Source organism: Aphelocoma coerulescens, chromosome 2, assembly GCF_041296385.1.
Source record: "Aphelocoma coerulescens isolate FSJ_1873_10779 chromosome 2, UR_Acoe_1.0, whole genome shotgun sequence".
NCBI lineage: Eukaryota > Metazoa > Chordata > Aves > Passeriformes > Corvidae > Aphelocoma > Aphelocoma coerulescens.
Genome location: NC_091015.1, coordinates 116,632,706 through 116,652,144, shown reverse-complemented (window position 1 = coordinate 116,652,144; position 19,439 = coordinate 116,632,706). Strand labels below are relative to the sequence as shown.

Sequence of the window (19,439 nt, the reverse complement as noted above, 5' to 3'; positions counted from 1 at the left end):
ACATCGATGGAGGGAATCAAGCAGCCACCTGAGCCCAGCTATGGGAAGTAGAAGTAACCCCTCCTATGAACTCAGTCGGTTTTCTGGCAGACTCTATTAAAGTGAAGATATCTGAACCATCCAAGGTTTTTTCACTGGTGGACTGTTTAGTCTAAACAGACAAAGAAATGTAGAGTCATACACAGAAGAAAGGCAGACCCATATGCACAGACATATTAATTGCCAAAATCAGAGGCAGAGACGGAGGAAAAGGAGAGAAGGTTGCAGGGGCACAGAGAGGTTGGAAACAGGAAAAGAATGGGAAAATAAATCAGAGCGAATTCATAATGGCTGTAGTAAGCAATAGTTAAAAAGCGTAGTTGTTAGCATTGGCATTTTTGCTGGTTCAAGCAAACCTTTTTTTAATTTTTTTCCCTTTTATTAACAAGCCACAGCAGCAATACTAAATTTCAGTACATAAACCAGAAAGGTTGAAAGCCTTATATAATGTCTGCTTCAGACTGTGAGACGGATTCAAAGTATGAGAGAAAAAAAACAAGCTGGGTTGGCTGCTGTCAACATAAAGCCAGGCAGCAAGAGAACCAAAAGGTAGGGTGGTGTGAGGGGATTGCCTAGAAAAAGTCATGCTTTTATCTTTAAATTGTGGCATGAAGTCAAAGCCACTTGTTACCACCACTTTTGATGCAGACGACTCAGTAACATAGTGAGCAGTAGCAATGGTAAATGGCTGTTCTCTGGAATATCTCCACTCAGACAGGCTCTTATCTGTCCGGGCAAACGCCCCTGCTTTTACAGCTTCTCCGCCAAGATGCTTTTCTGCTTTGCCAAGCTGTAAGCTTTCCAGTGTACTGAGTAACTGCAAATCCTGGTCCATCCTTAGTGTCTTTTTCAAACTCTTCTCTTCAGGGCTTTGCAACTGAGATTCTGCTTCCTTTATGGGTGTCAGAGAGTCAGACAGCTTTCTTCTCGGGCTCTGCACGTCGGATCCCCGCCTGGCTTTGTCATCAGTGACAGGCTTGAGGATTTCATACTTGGCCACTATTGGAACGATTTTCACAGATTCTTGCACTTCCCTTTCCATTTTTTGCAAAGTTTCTACTGAAGGCTGTACTGGTTTCTCGCCCTCTTTAGCTTTACTTGTCATGGTTACAATTTTCCCAGATACGGTATCATAAGACTTTCCTAGGGTGAACATTTTCTGCTTATTCTCCTCATTGGATTGTATTTCACTTTCCAAGTCCTCAAAGCTCTGCATTAGAATGGTACTGGATTTTAATATCTCAGGTGGAAATGCAGTTTTACTGCTCACAGTCACTACTTTGTATGCCAGATTTTTTTCCGATTCACCATCAACTACCTCAGAGGGTATTTTGTCTATAATAACCCAATCCTCAGTGCCCTATATTTGAGATATAAAAGCTAAATTAGAATATCTAAGGTTTATCTGTACTTCAGGAGCACTAAAGTTTGAAGACTTTTAAGAAATCATGCTGCTGCTTCTGAAAGCATATAATAACTTTTGGCATTGCACCTCTTACAGCAGTTATCAAGCAAATAAACAGAATCACCTTAGGCAAAATATGATTTCTTTGCATATTCTCTCTCTTCAGAGGTCCATCTAATGTGGACCCAAAAATATTACTTTTGCCATACTATTTCCGTATTTGTTTGAAGCGAGATAGCGTGTCAGCACATAATTTAAAACGATGATTGGAATCAACCTGCCATTAAAAATCACATACTGCAGTGGTTCACAAAGCTACAGTCAAAAACAAATTACAAAAATAGGGCAAATAAGCCCATTCAACTGTACCCCAGTTGTTACAAACAAGTTGTTAATGATATTTTAGAATACTATGCATTTGTACGTAGCTTTTTGTTTTCCTTAGAATAACATCAACCCCTTCTGGGGTTGTTTAAATGGAGAAGCACAACACAGCAAACTGTATAAACTAAGCATACTACTAAAAACTCTGAATGGAACTTAATTGTAGCATCTTTTTTCCCCCTCATGCAAAATGTGCTATGTGATTTTGCTTCGACTATGCAATCAGCATCCAGTTATTTGACTTTAGGACCATAACTTCTGTATTTAACTAAGCAAATGATGTAGTTTAAAATCAAATGAATTAAAAATAACCTCTAGGGATGATGGGATACTTTTCTGGATAATGATTTGATGAGAAGCAACCAAAGTGCCAGCAGATTCTCCTTCCTGCAGCTTCTTCTCTATCACACTTGGCTAATAGAAAAACCAATAAAAATATAAAGTTCACCATCACTCAGCATAATCTAAATTCACTTGACAATATAAAGGAAACTCATTCTTGTGACAGAAGTGCCCCATTCACCGTAACCATTCTCAGTGAGGTTTATGCTGGAAATGCATGCAAACTGCAAACAACATCCAAACAGCACCGTGCAAATAGATTTCTAACTAGCCGAGAAATCAGTCTCCATTAGGAAGCCATAAGCTCTGGAGAGGACCCATTCCTCAGAATTTGGTCCCCAGATAGTATCTCTGTCTGAAACTTATGAAATAATAATAATAAAAAAAATGTAAAAAGGGAGGCTTGGAAAGGAAAAAAGATAATAAAATAATAAATCATTGCCATACTTTCTGACTGCATTTCAATGAAGTATTGTTTGTTTTTACCTGCATTTCAAGGAATGTAGTACCTCCCTTCTGCAAAAATATGATTTTTTCTGATTTTTCTGTTTCTTCTTTGGTCTAATGTCAGGGGAATAAATGATTTTTAGTAAAAGGAGGGTATAAAGTCTACTATACTTTACAGTAGCTCATCATATTTCTCTACAAATTATTAATCGCATGGAAAATTAGGAAACAGAACTAAAGAGAAACATTTCACAGCATAGAGGTTTCCAGTAAGAAGTGAAATCAGTGTCTCCCTATGGTGAATGCAAAGCAGACATGAGTATACGAATGCTATGCACAAGTGTAGCACAAAACCCACTGAGTATCACCCAGGTGTGGATGCACTGTGTTTTGTTTCATATTATTCATTTAACTGGGACTGATGCCAGCTTACACAGCTTCCACCAATAGCCCAGAACACGCCCCTCCACCTTCACTCTGGACAAGGCTCTCTCCTGAGTCTGCAGCCCTCTCTGCTGAAGCAGGAAGAAGGTATGCCCAGCTAAGATTTCAGCTCTCCCTTTTTCCCTGCTGGTATTAGAAGTCTTAGGAGCACTTTTCCTATTGTCCTGTAGTGTGACACCAAAATCTCCTCACTTTTATCCCGTCAGTGCTTTCCCAGTGGTGTGAGAATAGTATCTCTCTAACTTGGACAACTGGGAAAATTTTTAATGTTGGTAAGACTCAATTTCCCTGGCCTTTTGAGCCCACCTTCTGGGCTGGCCACTGTTGTCATTTGGCCAAAGAAAGTAAGCCCCTGCAGAGCAAAATGGGTTTCCTGCCAAACCCTTTCTAGTGACTTCAATAGCTACTGTACTCAATAGATATGCCAATGGAAGTCCTCTGACTGGCATGATGTACTCAAGAGGAAAGGTAGAAGTTTAAAGAAAGATAGGATACTAGAAAGAGAAAAGGATAAATGGCTCAGCTCCCTGACTGTGATGAGATGCATAACTCCTTTATTCCTACAGTGTTGGTTTGATCCAATCCAGGTCAGATTAAACACTATCAAGGAGTTTGTCAATATGATGGCTTTCATGTTCTGCAGCTATCTGGCCACCATCATGGAAGATGTTTAAAAGCATGTTTTTCATCACTAAGGAAACCCAACGTATTTCCCCATTTGTTCTAAGAAACCAAGTGGTGACTAGACAGGCTTAAAGTCACACTGACCAAACACACTCAGGTGCCACGTGCTCGAAGACCACATTTTGAAACGACATCTTTTCTCTTCTGTTCTTGTTTTATTGTAAGAACGAGCTACAGGTAACAGCACTGAACATGTTTTTAAAGTGGATATGCTAAGCGAAATGTAGAACTTCTCTGACTAGCAGAAGGCACTACACTATTCTGACTGCCTCTGCATTTCTTAGTAGACATCAAGGTGCTGATTTTGACCTATGGATAGCTTCAATTTTTTCCTGAAAAACTCCCCTCTCATCAGGACATGTGAACTGAAACTATCCCACTTATTGCAATCAAAAGGATGGCCAGGTGTTATCTACAGTCAAAGTCACCTCAGAGTTAGGCTCTGATAGCTCAAGTCTGCTCTCAATTTTCCACAGAAATACCTTCGCTTGGATGAGGTTCTGTGAAACAGATGTAGATTACTTAGATGCCTGTAAGACATACATGCATTTAAGTAACTGGACATCGCTTTGGAGCAAGTCATCTTCTAGTAGCAAGAGGAGAGATAACAGATAAGAATAATTCTTGCCCTTTTCCTTTCCAAATGAATGGTTAAATTCTGATGTGTTTCCTCAGGGTGAAGCCTACATAACTGTGTAATACTTTGCTACACTACTTTGTGTGCTTCAAATTTATTAAACTCCTAAAGTAATAAAAATATTAAACAAACAGGGTGGTGCTAAATTTGCTTTCCCTGCAATCCTCTGATTCAGGCTCAGCTAGCCACCCTTTCCAACTGTTCCTTACATCTTTATTATGATAAATGTATCCTGTTCATTGTACTGACAATTTTACTTTTCAGAAGGATAAACCTCTGTTTTCAACTACAACCAAACTAACCTGTTCGTAGGGTCTGTTATGATTCCTGAACAAGGCAGTAGGAGCAACACTAAAACTCCTCTGTGCTCCCCTCAAAAGGGAAGCTTTGAGCACTGAGTCTGCTTTTTTAGGTATTTTAATCCAGCTTGAATGCCACACTAACACACGTCTGATGCCCGCATCAGCATTGGGTATGATGTGGGAGAGGAGGAGGTCAGGGCCCTTTCCTTGGCAATATCCCTTTCCCTATGAGGAGAAGCTGACACTTGCTACCTGCACACCTCCAGGGATTCCCTTCCCCAGAGTTGTGGGTCTGCAACACCAGTCTCTATGGTGAGAAAGCAGAACATTCTTTCAATTTACACTTTCCAGACAATTTCACTGAGTTCCTTACAACATTACATCAGTGCTGTGCGCAGATAAACAAATCTCATGACCATTTATTGGTCTTTAATGCTAAAAGCAAGAGGTACCCATAAAGATAATTCCTGTGAGACAGAAACCATTCATAATAGAATAAAAAAAATTAACTTTCAGGCAGACCACACAAGCTTATTTCTTTTTGCTCCACTGGACTTAAGCCAAGACACTGCACTATGTATTTTATTGCAATACAAATGTTGCCTTGCTACCCCTATATGTCTTTATCTATCTACAAATCAAGTAAACACCAGCTTTTAAATCAGCAAGTTTCTTACAAGCACTTCAAGACTGCAGAGTGAGCAAGATTTTTTCACACATGCACACTGCATGAAAACACAGACACTTAGCAACTGGCATTGGGTCTTCAATGATGGTATCCAGCAGACTGAAGCAACCATCAGTTCCCTTATGGAACTGGCCAAGAAGGTTTAATTATCATCATTATTTCTTCCCTGTCTTCAGAGACTGAGTTCTGCCCTTTATTCTGTATTTTCTTTTCAAGCTTGGCACCACAGCCCCCACCTGTCTCACTACACCGCTGCTCCCAACCCAGTCACCACTGTTTAAATTTTCTCTCCATCACTTTCATGGTTTCTTTCACGCATGGCTGGACTTCCTCAAGCTCACCGAACCTGTAACAACGCCTGTATTTTGCACCCTCAAAGAGACCCAGTTCTGCCACACGGCTTCCAGTGAATTTCATTCGCTAAATACATATATATTTGTATATGTATATATTAATGGTATCTGTTCTTCCTCCCATCTTTGCTGCTAGAGCCTGAGTCCTGAGAAAAGGGAGTGCCTGCAAGCAGGGAATGGCCTCTAACTACGGCCTCTAATCTAGTGAGAGCTGCTATAAGTAAAAATGAAGAGACAAATACATAATGAAGCCTTTCAGCTCACGCTGACCTCTTCAGGCACTAGTGGTTCAATCATAGGAGCATCCTCCTGCCTTGCTGCAAGCCGAACGGGAGATGTGGAAAGCCTCTTCTCCCACTCATTAGACACAGTCGTTTCTGTGGAGGTTTCCAAGAAGGTGCGTTTCAACTCGCTTATATTGGTCTGATGTTTCATCAGATCTTCCTGGGTTTTATCTAGATCCTGGACAGTTTTAAAAGAATAGAGCAGTTTGTGATACATCCTAAGCCAACCAAACTTCAGAGCCAAAACACACAACTTGGTTAGTATAGAGGGAAGTAACAGCTCAGGGAGCCGGGGAGCACAGCACTAACACAACACTCTGTGAAAATGTGGCATTTTGAAAGAGAACAGCATAGCATATCTCGTACAAGTGAGTCTAAGTACACTCTTAAAGAGCTTATCCATATGGCTCTAATTTGCACCTGATAAAGAGGCTCCAAACAAACATACATATGCGCGTGGAGGCACACACATATACGCACACGCATATATCGATATTTATAGTACGAGTTAGAGGAGTCATCATAATCTGAGAGAAAAAATAATCTATTAGCAGGTGGGAGTACACAGTTCATGCATCATAGTGCAGATCCACAGTTTACCACTAAAACTAACACACATGTACGTACATGCACTGGTATATACCAATACCAACCTCTAACATAAGATTACTATGTTTGACATACACATTTTCACCCTGTATTCGCTTAATCAGACTATTCTGAAAGAAGTGAAAAAGAAAGGGAAAGGTAAGGGACACAGTATTGAAAGGATACAAAATGCTGTTTCTACACATTTCTTCACAGAGAACTGACAGTAACATGCTGGAAGAGGCGAACACCTCCAACATTGACACCTGAGCAACATCTAGACCTTTTGTTTCTGTACCTGTGCCTTTAGATCTCCGTCCTCCTCTTGATCCGACTGCCAGCATGAGAAAGATTGGAAAACAAAACCTTACCCACTTGAATGAATGAAGGCTTTATGAACATTGGTGAGAGGTACACACACTAGGTAGAAATCCCATTTTCTCTTCATTAAGGGTTTAAGGAGAAGGAGTAGACACACTGGCTTTGCACGGTTTTCCTAACGCAGAGCAAACCTCCTCTTCTCAAATTTGTTTTTTGTTAACAAAGGGGTATTAAACATCTTCCTTTTATAGATATTGCTATGCTCCACATTCATAGATCTCTATTTATGGAGCAGCAGTTGCACCTTCTCACCAAGGTCACGGCTAGTCTAGGACCAAAGAGCAACAGAAAATTCTACGGAATTCTGTAATCCCAGAGTTTACACATATGACATAATCTGGGCCACAAGCAAAGCTTTGCATAAACTCACTATGGGCGAACAACCTGCAACAATTTCTACAGAAGGAAGCACATTTTATTTGCTTAAAATGCTATTTCCCTAACCTTAGTCCCTTTCTGTATTTCTGCAATTTTATTTCATATATAGCCTGTATTATCCTTTCAGGACCTATCAGCTGGAATGGCACACACATCCCGTCCACTTCAATGCACATTTTCAAAAGCAATGCCATAAGGACTGCCCCAGCAGCCCTGTTTCCCAGGGTGCGATTTTCAGGTGGCAAATACACCACACATTTGTAAAATCAGTATCTGTAAGGAAAACTGAGATGTGCTGTATCTTCTCCTCTAAATAAAGAGGGCAGCTAGGGATATTAACACGCATTTTTGAGTAATAAACTGAACATTTGAAATGTCACAATTTTATGATTATGTTTTACTTTCTGAAGGGCTGAAGGCCCGAGGCTATGGAGTGGAAGAAGCACTCCAAAGCATTTTGTACTCCTGACTCATCTCAACAGACTTTATGTTGTTGCACCATTTGAATTCTTTCAATGCCCATGCTACTATTTTATTGTTAATTTTTCAAATAGTCCTAATTGGACAAATGACTCATGGGAAAATCTGTTGATTACAACTCAGTTCAAATTTATTCTATATACAGCCAAGGCTGAACTGTCCTGACATGTCATACAGAAAATTTTTCCTTGATGATAATTTTAACAGTCTCAAACATTAATGAGATCCTTCTGAAAACCTAAAGTAGTGTTTGTGGTAAGACTCTGTCTTCTAGCAGATGTCAGATGAAATTCAGCTCATGTTTTCGGCTGCAACCATATTAATTATGAAAGCATTATATGCACTTCAGTGAAGCCACATAGGGTTGAATTTGCCTGCACAGTCTATGTACTAGGTTGTGGATATGAGGCTTCTCAGTCAAGGAAAATATAAACATTTTACATTTTTCCTCTTAAAAGAATACCTGGACTACTGATGGCAACATGTGAAGATGCCGTGTGAAATTACATTAAAGAAAAACCTTACACATTTAAAATGTGAGAATACTGATATTCAGTAAATTCAAAAACTGCTTTTTATTGTCTTTTCCCCACTCTCCCACTCAGGCTGCAGAGTATAAGAGCAAACAAGCAAGCAAAAAACCCCCAGGGCACCATGTGGCCAGCACGACCCTGCTGGTGGGCAGCACTGGCGTGGGTGACACCGCCACTGCCCCACTAACCGCACACCGCAGAGGCCTTGCAGCTTCCAAACCAAACTCAGAAACAAGAGGAACCCCTGGGGAGCACTGGAAACTCAACTCTCCTAGCAAAGCTCTCCCCCTTGCAGGCACGCACATGCACACGCGCGCAGGGAGGGATCCTGAGCTGCCGTAGCAGACATGCGGTTTAGCCCCGAGGCCCAGGCTCGGGAAGAGACGAGGCAGAACGCTCTCCCCTGCCATAGCTGGGTGCCGGCGACTGTACAAACCTCGGTGGCAGTGGTCTCACCATCAGCCGCAGTATCCGTCTGCTCACTGTCAGTCTATTGGGTTAGACAAGTACCCGGGTCCCGAGAGGAAGGCAGGAATAAAGAATAAACCCAGCTCATCAGTACACGCGGCTCACACGGGGAACTGTTAAAGTCAACATCCCTGTGAACTGCATTAGCATTGCTTTTCAAACAACGCACATGTCAAAGAAGCAAAATAAAAATGCTATATTAGTAAACAGAACAGACTCAGAGGAAGACTCGAGGCGTACTGTACACAGTATATGGCTTTACTGGAACAAATTTATAAGCCAAACAAAACATTACTGGAAAAGTGTTATTTGAAGATCAGATTTTTTTTTTCTTTAAGAAAGCCAGGTAGCTTTAAAAAAAAAAAAAAGGGGAGAAAAAAAGTGGCTAATGTTTTCTAAACAAACTTCTCCTCCCATAATGATTTTTTACAGAAAATTATTAAACAAATTTTTGTTCTAGCCAATATCAAGTGGTGGTGAAATTTTTTATCTGGAGGGGAAAAAGATAATTAAAAAAACCCAATAACAACAAAAAAAGCTACTTTAACAGTCATCTGACTTTCAGCCCCTCATTTTTACAGAAGTTGTTCTTGTCTCCACATTTATACACCATGAGGCTGTCTGCATTACCAAGGAGTTCAAATAACTGTACCCCCAGCCCATCTACTGTCTGTCTGTGGAGTAATGGTAAGGTTCAGATCCCACTCAGTTCCAATAAAGAGCAGCTGATAATTGATAATTATAGTAAAAAGAAAGAAAACTGCCATTAAAAGAAGAAAAAAATACTTCTCATTCCATTTAAGAATATGGATGAAAGCAGGAGAAAAACAAAAGTAACTGCTCCACCCCCCAGAACACTTACTAGGTATGGGTGATAAAAATGAAACAAAGCACAGCATTGCACAGACTGATCTATCCCTGCTTTGCTTGACACCATGAAGAACATTTTAGTGGACAACGCAAGTGTCAAGATTAATAGAGAGTGGAGTGGAGTACAGGCTGAGATGAGAGATCAACAGACTACTCTGATGTCAGGCAAGCATATGGAAAACTAGTAAGTAAAGTGCACCCTACTGCCTCAGACTGGCACATCCAAGTTGTTTCCATAGCAGTGAAAGCTCTGGTTTTCATTACTGGTTTTCTGTGGTCCTTAGATAATCTAAAGTAACCCAGGCAGGCAATTTAAAGCCAGGACAACACATTTCATCCTCCAATCACATCAGTACGAACATGAACAAAAAAACAATTTACTGGTAGATGGAGTATCAGTCCTAGCTTTGAATTTCCTCCAATCTTCTGTCACTTTCTGACAACTAGAATGTTTTGATTTTTTTTTCCTTGCTTTGTTTTCTATTCATCCCTTCCTTTGAAGGGTTTGTACTGTTTGTATGACAGGCAGAAGAATAAACAAGCATTTTGCACTACTTGCTAAGTGCAAGAATGTGAGTTACATGGAATTTTTCAAGCAATGACCACTCATGGGACAGACTGCATTGATTTTTAAATGAAAGTGTAATGTCAAAGCAGTCTACTAGGCTGGTCCAATGGCTTTCACTAAAGTGCTAGAAAATTGTTTCTTTATTAGCAAAGGATCCCATATTTTTATAACACTATAGGCAATTGTAAAGGTATGGCAAAAGAAAAAAAATGTCACTCCTATTTACAAAAAAAAGCAACAAAGAGAAATTAATGAATCTAGGCATTTTAAATTAATTTAAAAATTGTGTCAAGGCACTGTAACACAAGTCTGGCACATAGGGTTCATTTAAGAACTTGAAGTCAATAGAAAATTAGCTCCTAAGGTACAAACACAGAAGCCAATGCATTCTAAGGGGTGAGACTCTGACTGCACGGACTGACTCCAGATGCATAGCTCAAGGGAGAACAAGCTCAGCAATGTATGACATTGGTTCAGGTTCCTGGCCGTAGTCTTCTCCATCTCTGTGTGCAGTCTTTTGTGAATTGGGGAGGGGAAAAAAGGGTTCCTATTTCTTTTGCCGTAAGTGGAATGAAATCCTAAATAAAGCCTAAAACTTGCTTTATTGCAACATACATATCTGCTAATAAGCCAATCAACAGCCATGGAGTCAAAATCAGCATTACTGAGTTACTTGAAATAAAGATCTGGAGTTATCACAGAGCAGGGAATGGTGAATTAAGGCTGAGCAAGGCAGGTCTCCTGTGGAGTGAAGAGTAAGAAAGGCCAGGCTCAGCTCCAAGACAGGCTGTGGTGCAGCTGAGGTGGGGCTGGCAGGTGGGTGAGGGCTGGAGCAGGACAGAAGGCAGCTTCTTCTGATGTGCTGCGGCTGCACCTCCCCTGCCTTGCGATCGTAATTGCTGTGATTTGTTTTGCCAATGTAATGCAGACATGCCCGAGTTTAAAACATATTCACTTTCATGCAATATTCTGAACAAGAAATACCCCATGGATTAGGCACAAGTCTGTTGTCTGCCAGGAGGCACTGCCAGAGTAATCACCCTCATAAAAAACCGATACTAAAATGCCTATTTTAGATGTTTTTATGCTCAATACTTCCTAACTTCACTAACAAAAAGAAGTGCTCATTTCTAAAAGAGGAACAGACTAATGTATTACATAAACACTGCCTCATTATTGCCTCTGGAGCTGGCACTATATTAATGCTGTTATTGCTATTAGATTAATCCAAGTGTAGAGCTAATGCAAATTGAGACCTAAATGCAGTCTCAAAACGAGGACAAGAAATGAGACAGCAACATTTTGGATGCCTTTTATCAGAAACTGCACATTATTTTTTAGTTGTTAGGCATCATAGAGCCAAAAGCATCTAAAGACAATGTTTTTACAAGACAAATTGATGTGGCTTTTGGCTTTCCACAAAAAGGAAATGAAATCCTGCACCAAGTCTTACAAAACCAACAGCAGCAGATGACACAAATGTTTAGATGTTCAGGCTGGTTTATTGAAGAGAACTACTGCAATGGTATCGACAAGTGGCCAAGGTGGCTTTTTACATGGCCAGCTGGTCTACAATTATCTGATTGGTTTTTTTTCTTCACATACAAAGCAAAACTGTACTTTTGTATTTGAAGTTGAAGAGAAAAATAGAAAATCAAGGAAAACCTGAACTCCTAATTTTATTCTTTCAACAAAGAATAATCAGGCTCCAGCTCCATAAGTAACTGAGATGCCAGTTACTCTGTTACTTAAGCAGATTCCTCTCCTACTTCTGGATATACCATCACATCCACAATACCCAGAACCATTGCAGACTCCTACTGCAGCTGGTTCATCTGCTCGTGATGACCCTGGTGGCTTGAGGCATCAGTTTTGGCTGTGCTAATCTAACACTGCAAATGTCAAGACAGCCCACATGGCATGCTCCCGCAACAGCTGCAGAACAGCTGTCCCAACCTGACCCCTCACTGATACACTGGATTTAACCGTGGAAAAACAATTTAATCTGCAGCAGAGATGGGATCAAGGCTGAAAATTGAGATCCAGGTTTCGCTGGACCAGAAAGCCTTTTTTGGGGTTCAGCTACAGCTGATAGCCTTTTGCAAAAAGCTGAGTACATCTGGACTTTGAGCATAATGAAGTTGGTGAGGCTGCTCATTATTGTTGGGTAGCTAGTTATATAAATAAATGTAGATACATATGCATGTATTCCCATGCTTCAGTAATTATGCAGAAAATTATACTTACTATCCACTGTTTAGATAACTATTCTGACCCTAGTATAAACTGATAGAGAAAACAAAGAGGTCTTATTATTCAGTGCAAGTCACTTTGCACCAGCTGACACAGTTCAAGTCAAGCCACTTCCACACAGTGTTGTGCCTAACCCTGGGCTCCAAGCTATACTCCCGGCATGAGGAAAAAATAAAAAAGAAGAGAAAAAAAAAAACAACCAAAAAACAACAACCCCCAAACCAAAAAAAAAAAACCTTCTAACAAATCAGCACAGACAGAAATGAGGCTCTGAAAGTAGGACCACTATTGCAGCAATCTAACACTGGTTAGGACTGAAGCACTGAACACGAAAAAGAGTGTGTTCGATGCCGAGGTACACACCTCTTCCTCTGAACTGTCACTCAGGTCATTGGCAAGTGAGGCACTCAAGGAGGCCGCCTTGGGCTCCAGGTAGCAGAGGCACATAGCCAGAGGAAAGGAGAGAGTGAGGGCATATGGCACTGAGAAAGAGGCAGAGAGCAGAAAGAAAAAAATGAAGAGGAAGCAAGGCACGAGGGAGGGGGAGCGGATGGGGAGGTAGTGCTGCACACTGGCAGGCAGGAGGTTGGTTTCGGAGAGGTTAGGGAGCGACAGGTAGCCATCGTCATCCAGGAGGGAAGGAAATGACTCTGGAAGTTGCAAGGAGAAGGAAAACAGTGTTCCGCCCTTTCCAGCTTTTTGCTTGTAGCCAAAAGCCATGTCTTGCTCGGCGGAGCAAACTCGCCCCTTTCTGTCAGAGTCTGGCTCCGACTCGCTGTGCTTTGCAGCGCTCTCTTTGGGGGCCTCACAGCCTAAGGACTTTGTCCGAGTGCTCTCCTTGCATCTCCTGCGAAGCTTTGCTGAAGATACATGGGGGCCAGGCTGAGAGGATGGTGAGGAGTGGTGGGAGTCAGTGCCAAGCAAAGATGGCTGGTGACAGAGAAAGAGCAGCAAACAAGGCGCAAAAGCAAAAGGACAAAAAGAAAACTGTAATTAGTTAATTTTCTTCCGTGATGATAAATAATATATATTATATATATCAAATTATAAACAGTATTTTAACACCACAGCTTTCCACTGAATTAAACAGTGCATGTTCCCATGCTGCACACCATAGGTATCAGTGAATCACACTTCCACCTTACAAAAGGCAACTTCTTGATTCAGCATTTGTCTAGTCCTCTGCAGCACAGATTCACATAAAAGCCTCCATGGCCACATGGGGAGTTTCAGGTTCTGCCAATTTCCACTTACTGCAAGACTGGCTTCCGAGCATAAAGAGTTTTCAAACATGAAGTACATGGAGAGCAACAAAGAAAGAAGGGAACATATTTCTAATACCAGCACTACTTGTGACTGCATTCTTGTAGTCAGGAGTAGACCCAGTGGGGACCAGATGCTTCACATCTATGCCTTGGACAATCTAAGCAGCAATAATTACAACTCTAAGGACTTTAAATTCCTCCATTGCAGTATTAAAACAAAATCTAGGTCCTAAACCAAACTAAAATACATTCTGGTTTGGTGAGGGGACCATAAATCCATTCATCAGCTGCTACTGATGGAAAAAATCAGCTTGAGAGCTACCCCAGCAGCCAGTTCCTCAGCATGGCTCCCACCACTGGCCTCTGCTGGGCATCCCCACAGCCTTGCCCTCACCTCTGCCTGCTGTGAGCCCGAGCAGGCAGTGCTGGGGGCTCAGCCCTCCCACCCATGCACCCTGCCAGCCCCTCCACGCTCCCACCTCTTCGGCCGTACAAGAAAGGGAAGGGAGCTGAGTCTTGTGGCTCAGCAGGCCCCATTATCTCTCACTGGGGATCTGAAGGGGGCTGGCCAGAGAGAGGTCATGCCCCACAAAGCAACATCTCCTCATAATGAAAATGTGACCCTTTACCCATAGTGAAGAGGAAAAAATGCCCCCAATGCTTTTGCTACAAGTTTTACCACAATGCCAGGAATACTGGCTACCAACAAGCAGGATTTGCTTTGATATGCCACTTGTACAGTATTCAACTGGCCTTTCACGTCATTTGAGGACAAAAAATTGGTAGGAGGAGGGAGGTGATTCAGCAGAGTCATTCATATTTCACATGCTCCCTGCAAGCAGCCACCACTGCTCTTTAGAAGGACAAAAACCACTGTCATCACCAAAATGCATATCTGCCACATTGCTGATGCATCAGAGATGTTTTGGCCAAAGTCCACTAGGCGCAGTTAGCTGAAGTGGCCCACTGGATCCATGACCAAACCCTAAGTGCCTGAGCTGCTCTACCCATAGTGCATCTCCCCAAGGAACTATAAGAGCCATTTCACTTTCACTCCAGGCTCCCAAAAGCAAAATGATTTTAAAGCCAAAACAGCATTTGCCTCCAGTTCAAGCTGGTGTTGAACTGGAGGCAAAAAGCAGATCCAAGTTTCAGACACACGTTGCTACTAAGCCCGAACTTTACCAGGTATATTAATGGTAGGAATGGGGCGTAAGCCAAGTAATTACATGGAAGAACTCCTTTCCTTCCTCTTAATATTTCCCTTTCTCTCTTCTCTAACAATCTATCAGTTCAAGGAATCTGTATTCCCAAACTGAGCAATCAAAACCAAGCCTAGCTCAAACTGCTTACAAACGTCTTTATGGGTTTAATGCAGCAAGCTCAAGTCAAAATTTAATGCTGATGGACTCACAGGTTTTTATGTCAGCTAAACACACACAACTTCTCTTTATATTGTAAAGAGAAAAAATCCAAAGTAAATGTGTTCTTTTCTAATACAGACTATTCACTTACTGACATATTTACAGTGTTAATATTTAGAATAACTTCTGGTACTTAAATGCACATGGATAAAAAAAGGCAAAATGTCTTAATGGAAAAGCTGAAAACATACCTAAAACATTTATATGCCCTTAAAAAGGGATTTGATTTCAAGCTTGTCTTACATTTCTTGAGAGCCTATTCTCTTTATGATGAAAGACAAATCTGTTAGCAGGTCCATGTGGAAGCAGGACTGAGATATGTACAGGATTACAGAACTGAAGCTCTACTTATGACTGGTTAAAACAGAACTCATCTCTTGAGTGGGCGTAAAAATCAATCTTTTGTGCATTTTTAAGTTCCATCAAAACAGTGTCCTAAAGTATCTTTTGAGTATTTTTAGCCATATATAAGGAATAGATAGATGATCCTCAAAATGCAACTGATCCCTCCATTGACTTAAATTAACAAACACTTGGAACAGAACTAGCTTCTATTGGGTGTTTTCTACATATTTGATTTTCATCAGTCTTTCTCCATGCAGAAACTAATGGCGTTTCAAGAAGACCCCAGTTAAATTTTGTTAAATGCTACAATTACAGCACACACTTTCAAAAGAAAACCTTTGGTAACTAAATTTGTTTCTGGTTTTCAGCACCTTAACTGCAACTCTTTTCGAGGACCTGATCCTTTTGCTATGTAGCTCATCGTGGCCTTGTGTGATAAAGCTAGAAGTTCAGGTTCTAACATTAGCATACTTGACAGTTCTGAGGGTGTAAAGGTTTTCTTTCTAAAAGATGAGGGTAAACATTACTTGTTTAGCAAGTGCATTCCACAGTACACTTTTTGAATGTTATTCTGTCATATTTCTCTTCACTGTCAATCTCTATTCACTATTTTCTCCGTCCCCCTGTTTGGTTTACCCTGTATTAATATCTCAGTAGATATGCACAACCATGTGTGTGTGGCAGTGGTGGGATTGAAGATGACAAGGGATGACTCAAATTTAATAATTGAGAAGAGAGCCATCAATAAAAACTGCTTTCTTCAACTCAAACTTCACACAAGTGAAGCAAATGCTTTTGTAAGCCAGAAAAAAAATTGCTTATAACAGCAGATTAATATCCAGAAGTCAATAGAGAAAAAATGCCCACTGAAATTCATGCAAGGAAATGGTGTTATGAGAAGTATAAGAGGAAAATACAATAGTTTAAAGCACAGAGCTACATCTAAGAATACAGAACTGTTTTGTTGCCTTGTCAAAATAAAAAACCAGGATGGCCATTCAAAAGTCAAAACATGACCGAAAACCAGAAGAACAAACACGCACCGCCAGGCTACTTCTGGGCATTTCCTAAAGAGCTGTTGAATGCTGTGTGAAAAACACCATTCTGACTCTTAAACATATTTCAAAAAACAGTCCAAGGCAGGAACTAACTTTTACAACATCATACAAAAACTGAAAGGACTACAAAAACACTGATTCAAGACACATATATATACATACTGTATTTCCTTTCACAGAACTAGTTTTATTTCCTCTTTCCCCTCCCTCCCTAAAAATTTTGTGTTTCTCCAAGCACTCTCCAGGCATCTCTGTTTCATACAAAAACCTGAAAATTCTACCTTGGTGTCATGGCGTATTGCTGAAATCGGGGTGACTTCCTCTGCTCTCTTCTTTTTGCCCTCTTCATCATCTTTCTCCTCTTCTGTCTTTTTCTCTGGAGTCACAGTGGTTATCAAGTTGGTCTGAGAGATGCCCTTTGTTGTGGCGTACTGGCCAGTACCAACCTCTGCAGCAGACACAGAATCCTTCATGTACATTTCATGGTTTTCATTCACTGATGCTAAAAGCAAATATTTAAAGAGGGAAAATCTGAAAGAGCTTTTGCTGAGAAGCTGCATAAAATTAAAAAAGCTGGTTTAGAAAAACATTTGAGATAATGCTGAAAACACAACTATGTCACGTTTCAGGAAACCAGAAGCATGTGCATACATTAAATAAACTGTTTACTTGAAATAAAGCTCATAGCTTTTATATGCATACACATACATTCTGGATGTGTATACACACATTACTGTAGCTAATGTGTGCATTACACAGTTGTTAAATGCTAGCAAGCCATTAAAATTACTACTGTAGTAAAACACCAGACAAAAAAAAGCGATGCGTTGCCACAGTTATCAGGCAGGAAACATAAGGAGAACCAGCTATGACATCAGCCATGGGGGTGGAAGAGATGTTTTTTTTTAAATCTGTCAGAATATAAAAGTGCAGATCAAATGCAGATTTAGTAATGTGCTGTATTACAGAAAATGACAATATTGATATAACACAGGCATAATACCTGAGAAAAAAGAAATGTAATCCTTGTATTATTGAGTACTAAAGTCTGCCAGTTAGGTGAGCTCATTATGCTAAAAAATTCTGCAAAGTGATGACATTCAGTTCAGTGGACCCAACCAGAATATTTTAGGATGCAAGTGCTCAATAATTCACCAAATTTAAATATATAAAAATTATTTTGAAAGAAATAGTACCTTTAGAGATAGAATGTAATCAAAACTTTAACATATGCCCAGCTCCTACTCTTGACTATTGGGTAACTAATTTCTAAACCAATAGGATTATTCAAATTTATAAACTCACTCACATCTGTAACAAATGACAGAGCCTGGGTCACAATGTAAGCACAATGCAGAATGTTACAGACACATCTGCATTATAGTAACACTAGTGAAGAGATCATAAGCCTTGCCTAAAAAAACCTCTTCCCCCCATTTACAGTTAGGCAAATTAACATCACAAAAACCTTGCAGGGTCTAACAAATGCTGGGTAAAGCGTTTCAGGTATCTTGTCTCTTGGGACTAAGTTTAGGAAGCAGGAGAAAGCAAAGGGAGTGGAGGGACACATCCTGTTTAGATGTTACAAAAAAAATAATGCAGAAGGATAATTTCTGCTTTGAAACACATGCACAGCAATCAGGTCACCAGTTGCTTGGTAACGAGCAAGAAGCACATCAGAATTAGAAGATTCCAAAATAATTAATGACAAGCAGCACCTTTAGAGGGAGAGAAAAAGGCTTGTCATTTGTACTTTTAAATCAAAGCTTCTCCCTGTCCCCACCACCAACTATACTCATTGCAATTTGTGATATTCTGCAAGAGAATTCACCTTTTTGTTTAATCTCTAATGAATCTGAGTTTAGTTTCAGTCTTTTTTTTTCTACAAAAATAAACTACAAAACTATAACCTCTTTTTACTCAACAGCTGACATCAGTAATAGCTGATGGAAGTAGCTGATACTCTGAATTACACACTGATTTAACTAAAGCCAGCAGCAGAACCATGACCTCCATGAACCAAGGATAAAGAGAGGAAGGATGTACTATTAACCTATGTATGTTACTCTCCATTTCATACCTTCAAAAGTAACATATGAAAAAGTCTCTTAGTTCTCATCAGACCAGGGTGTGAGGTAATTGGTATCAAGTGTTATTACTCAAGGGAAATAATTAATTTCTGGATCGTAATAAACTCAAGTGAAAAACCTACACAGGAGAAAGAACCCAGATTCAACCAAAACCCAAACAGTCACTCATGCAAACCCTGAAAAAGTGTTGAAACCTGACTTCCTTGGCAGGCAGGTCCATCCCATCCTTCCCCAAAGCAGGAACAGGGCCAAGACAGAGGCTCTGTGAAGAGTGGTCTCCAAAGGACATCCTCCAGGCAAACACTTAGTAAGGACCACATCAGTACATTTAGCATGGAATTTCTCTACATCCTCCTCTACCCCTGCAGTGAACGTGCAGGTACTCACAGCCTCCACTCAGCCGAATCTCAAGGAGATGAGATGATGAGGTTTATACCTAATCTAAAGCAGTGATCACCGTGATGGTAACTTTGGACAAAGTCAATTGAGAGGCCCTTACCCCCATCTAGGCTGCGAGACATGGTGTAACGTTTACTGGAAGAGCGCTCAAAGTAAGGTGCAGGACGGTCTATGAGGGCACTGGCTCTTCTCGTCTGGGCCTGCGTCCGGCCGCTGTAGCGAAACTTGGAGCCCAGCGTGAGGAACTTCTTTGGAGGTGCTTCTGGCAGCAGGAGCCTAAAACACACCAAGCAGTGCACCTGTTATTCCCCCTCCTCCAAAATCAGTCTA

The 19,439-nt window shown here is 40.7% G+C and overlaps 1 protein-coding gene across 26 annotated transcripts in view; it reads right to left on the bottom strand.

The window, feature by feature from the left end:
* The window catches only part of EPB41L3 (erythrocyte membrane protein band 4.1 like 3), a 143,933-nt gene that overhangs the window by 8,001 nt on the left and 116,493 nt on the right, over window positions 1-19,439 (bottom strand). For 6 of the 26 annotated variants that reach the window (XM_069004497.1, XM_069004492.1, XM_069004495.1 and 3 more), the window contains exons 11-19: window positions 19,210-19,385; window positions 16,902-17,122; window positions 12,892-13,458; window positions 6,663-6,728; window positions 5,996-6,187; window positions 2,657-2,731; window positions 2,141-2,242; window positions 671-1,399; window positions 29-151 (exon numbers count right to left, since the gene is read on the bottom strand). In XM_069004497.1, coding sequence (XP_068860598.1) covers window positions 29-151; window positions 671-1,399; window positions 2,141-2,242; window positions 2,657-2,731; window positions 5,996-6,187; window positions 6,663-6,728; window positions 12,892-13,458; window positions 16,902-17,122; window positions 19,210-19,385 — 2,251 coding nt within the window. Of the gene's footprint in view, window positions 1-28; window positions 152-670; window positions 1,400-2,140; window positions 2,243-2,656; window positions 2,732-5,995; window positions 6,188-6,662; window positions 6,729-6,895; window positions 6,932-8,805; window positions 8,860-12,891; window positions 13,459-16,901; window positions 17,123-19,209; window positions 19,386-19,439 lie in introns of all 26 variants that reach the window. The other 20 variants (XM_069004498.1, XM_069004501.1, XM_069004490.1 and 17 more) reach the window with 20 other exon arrangements.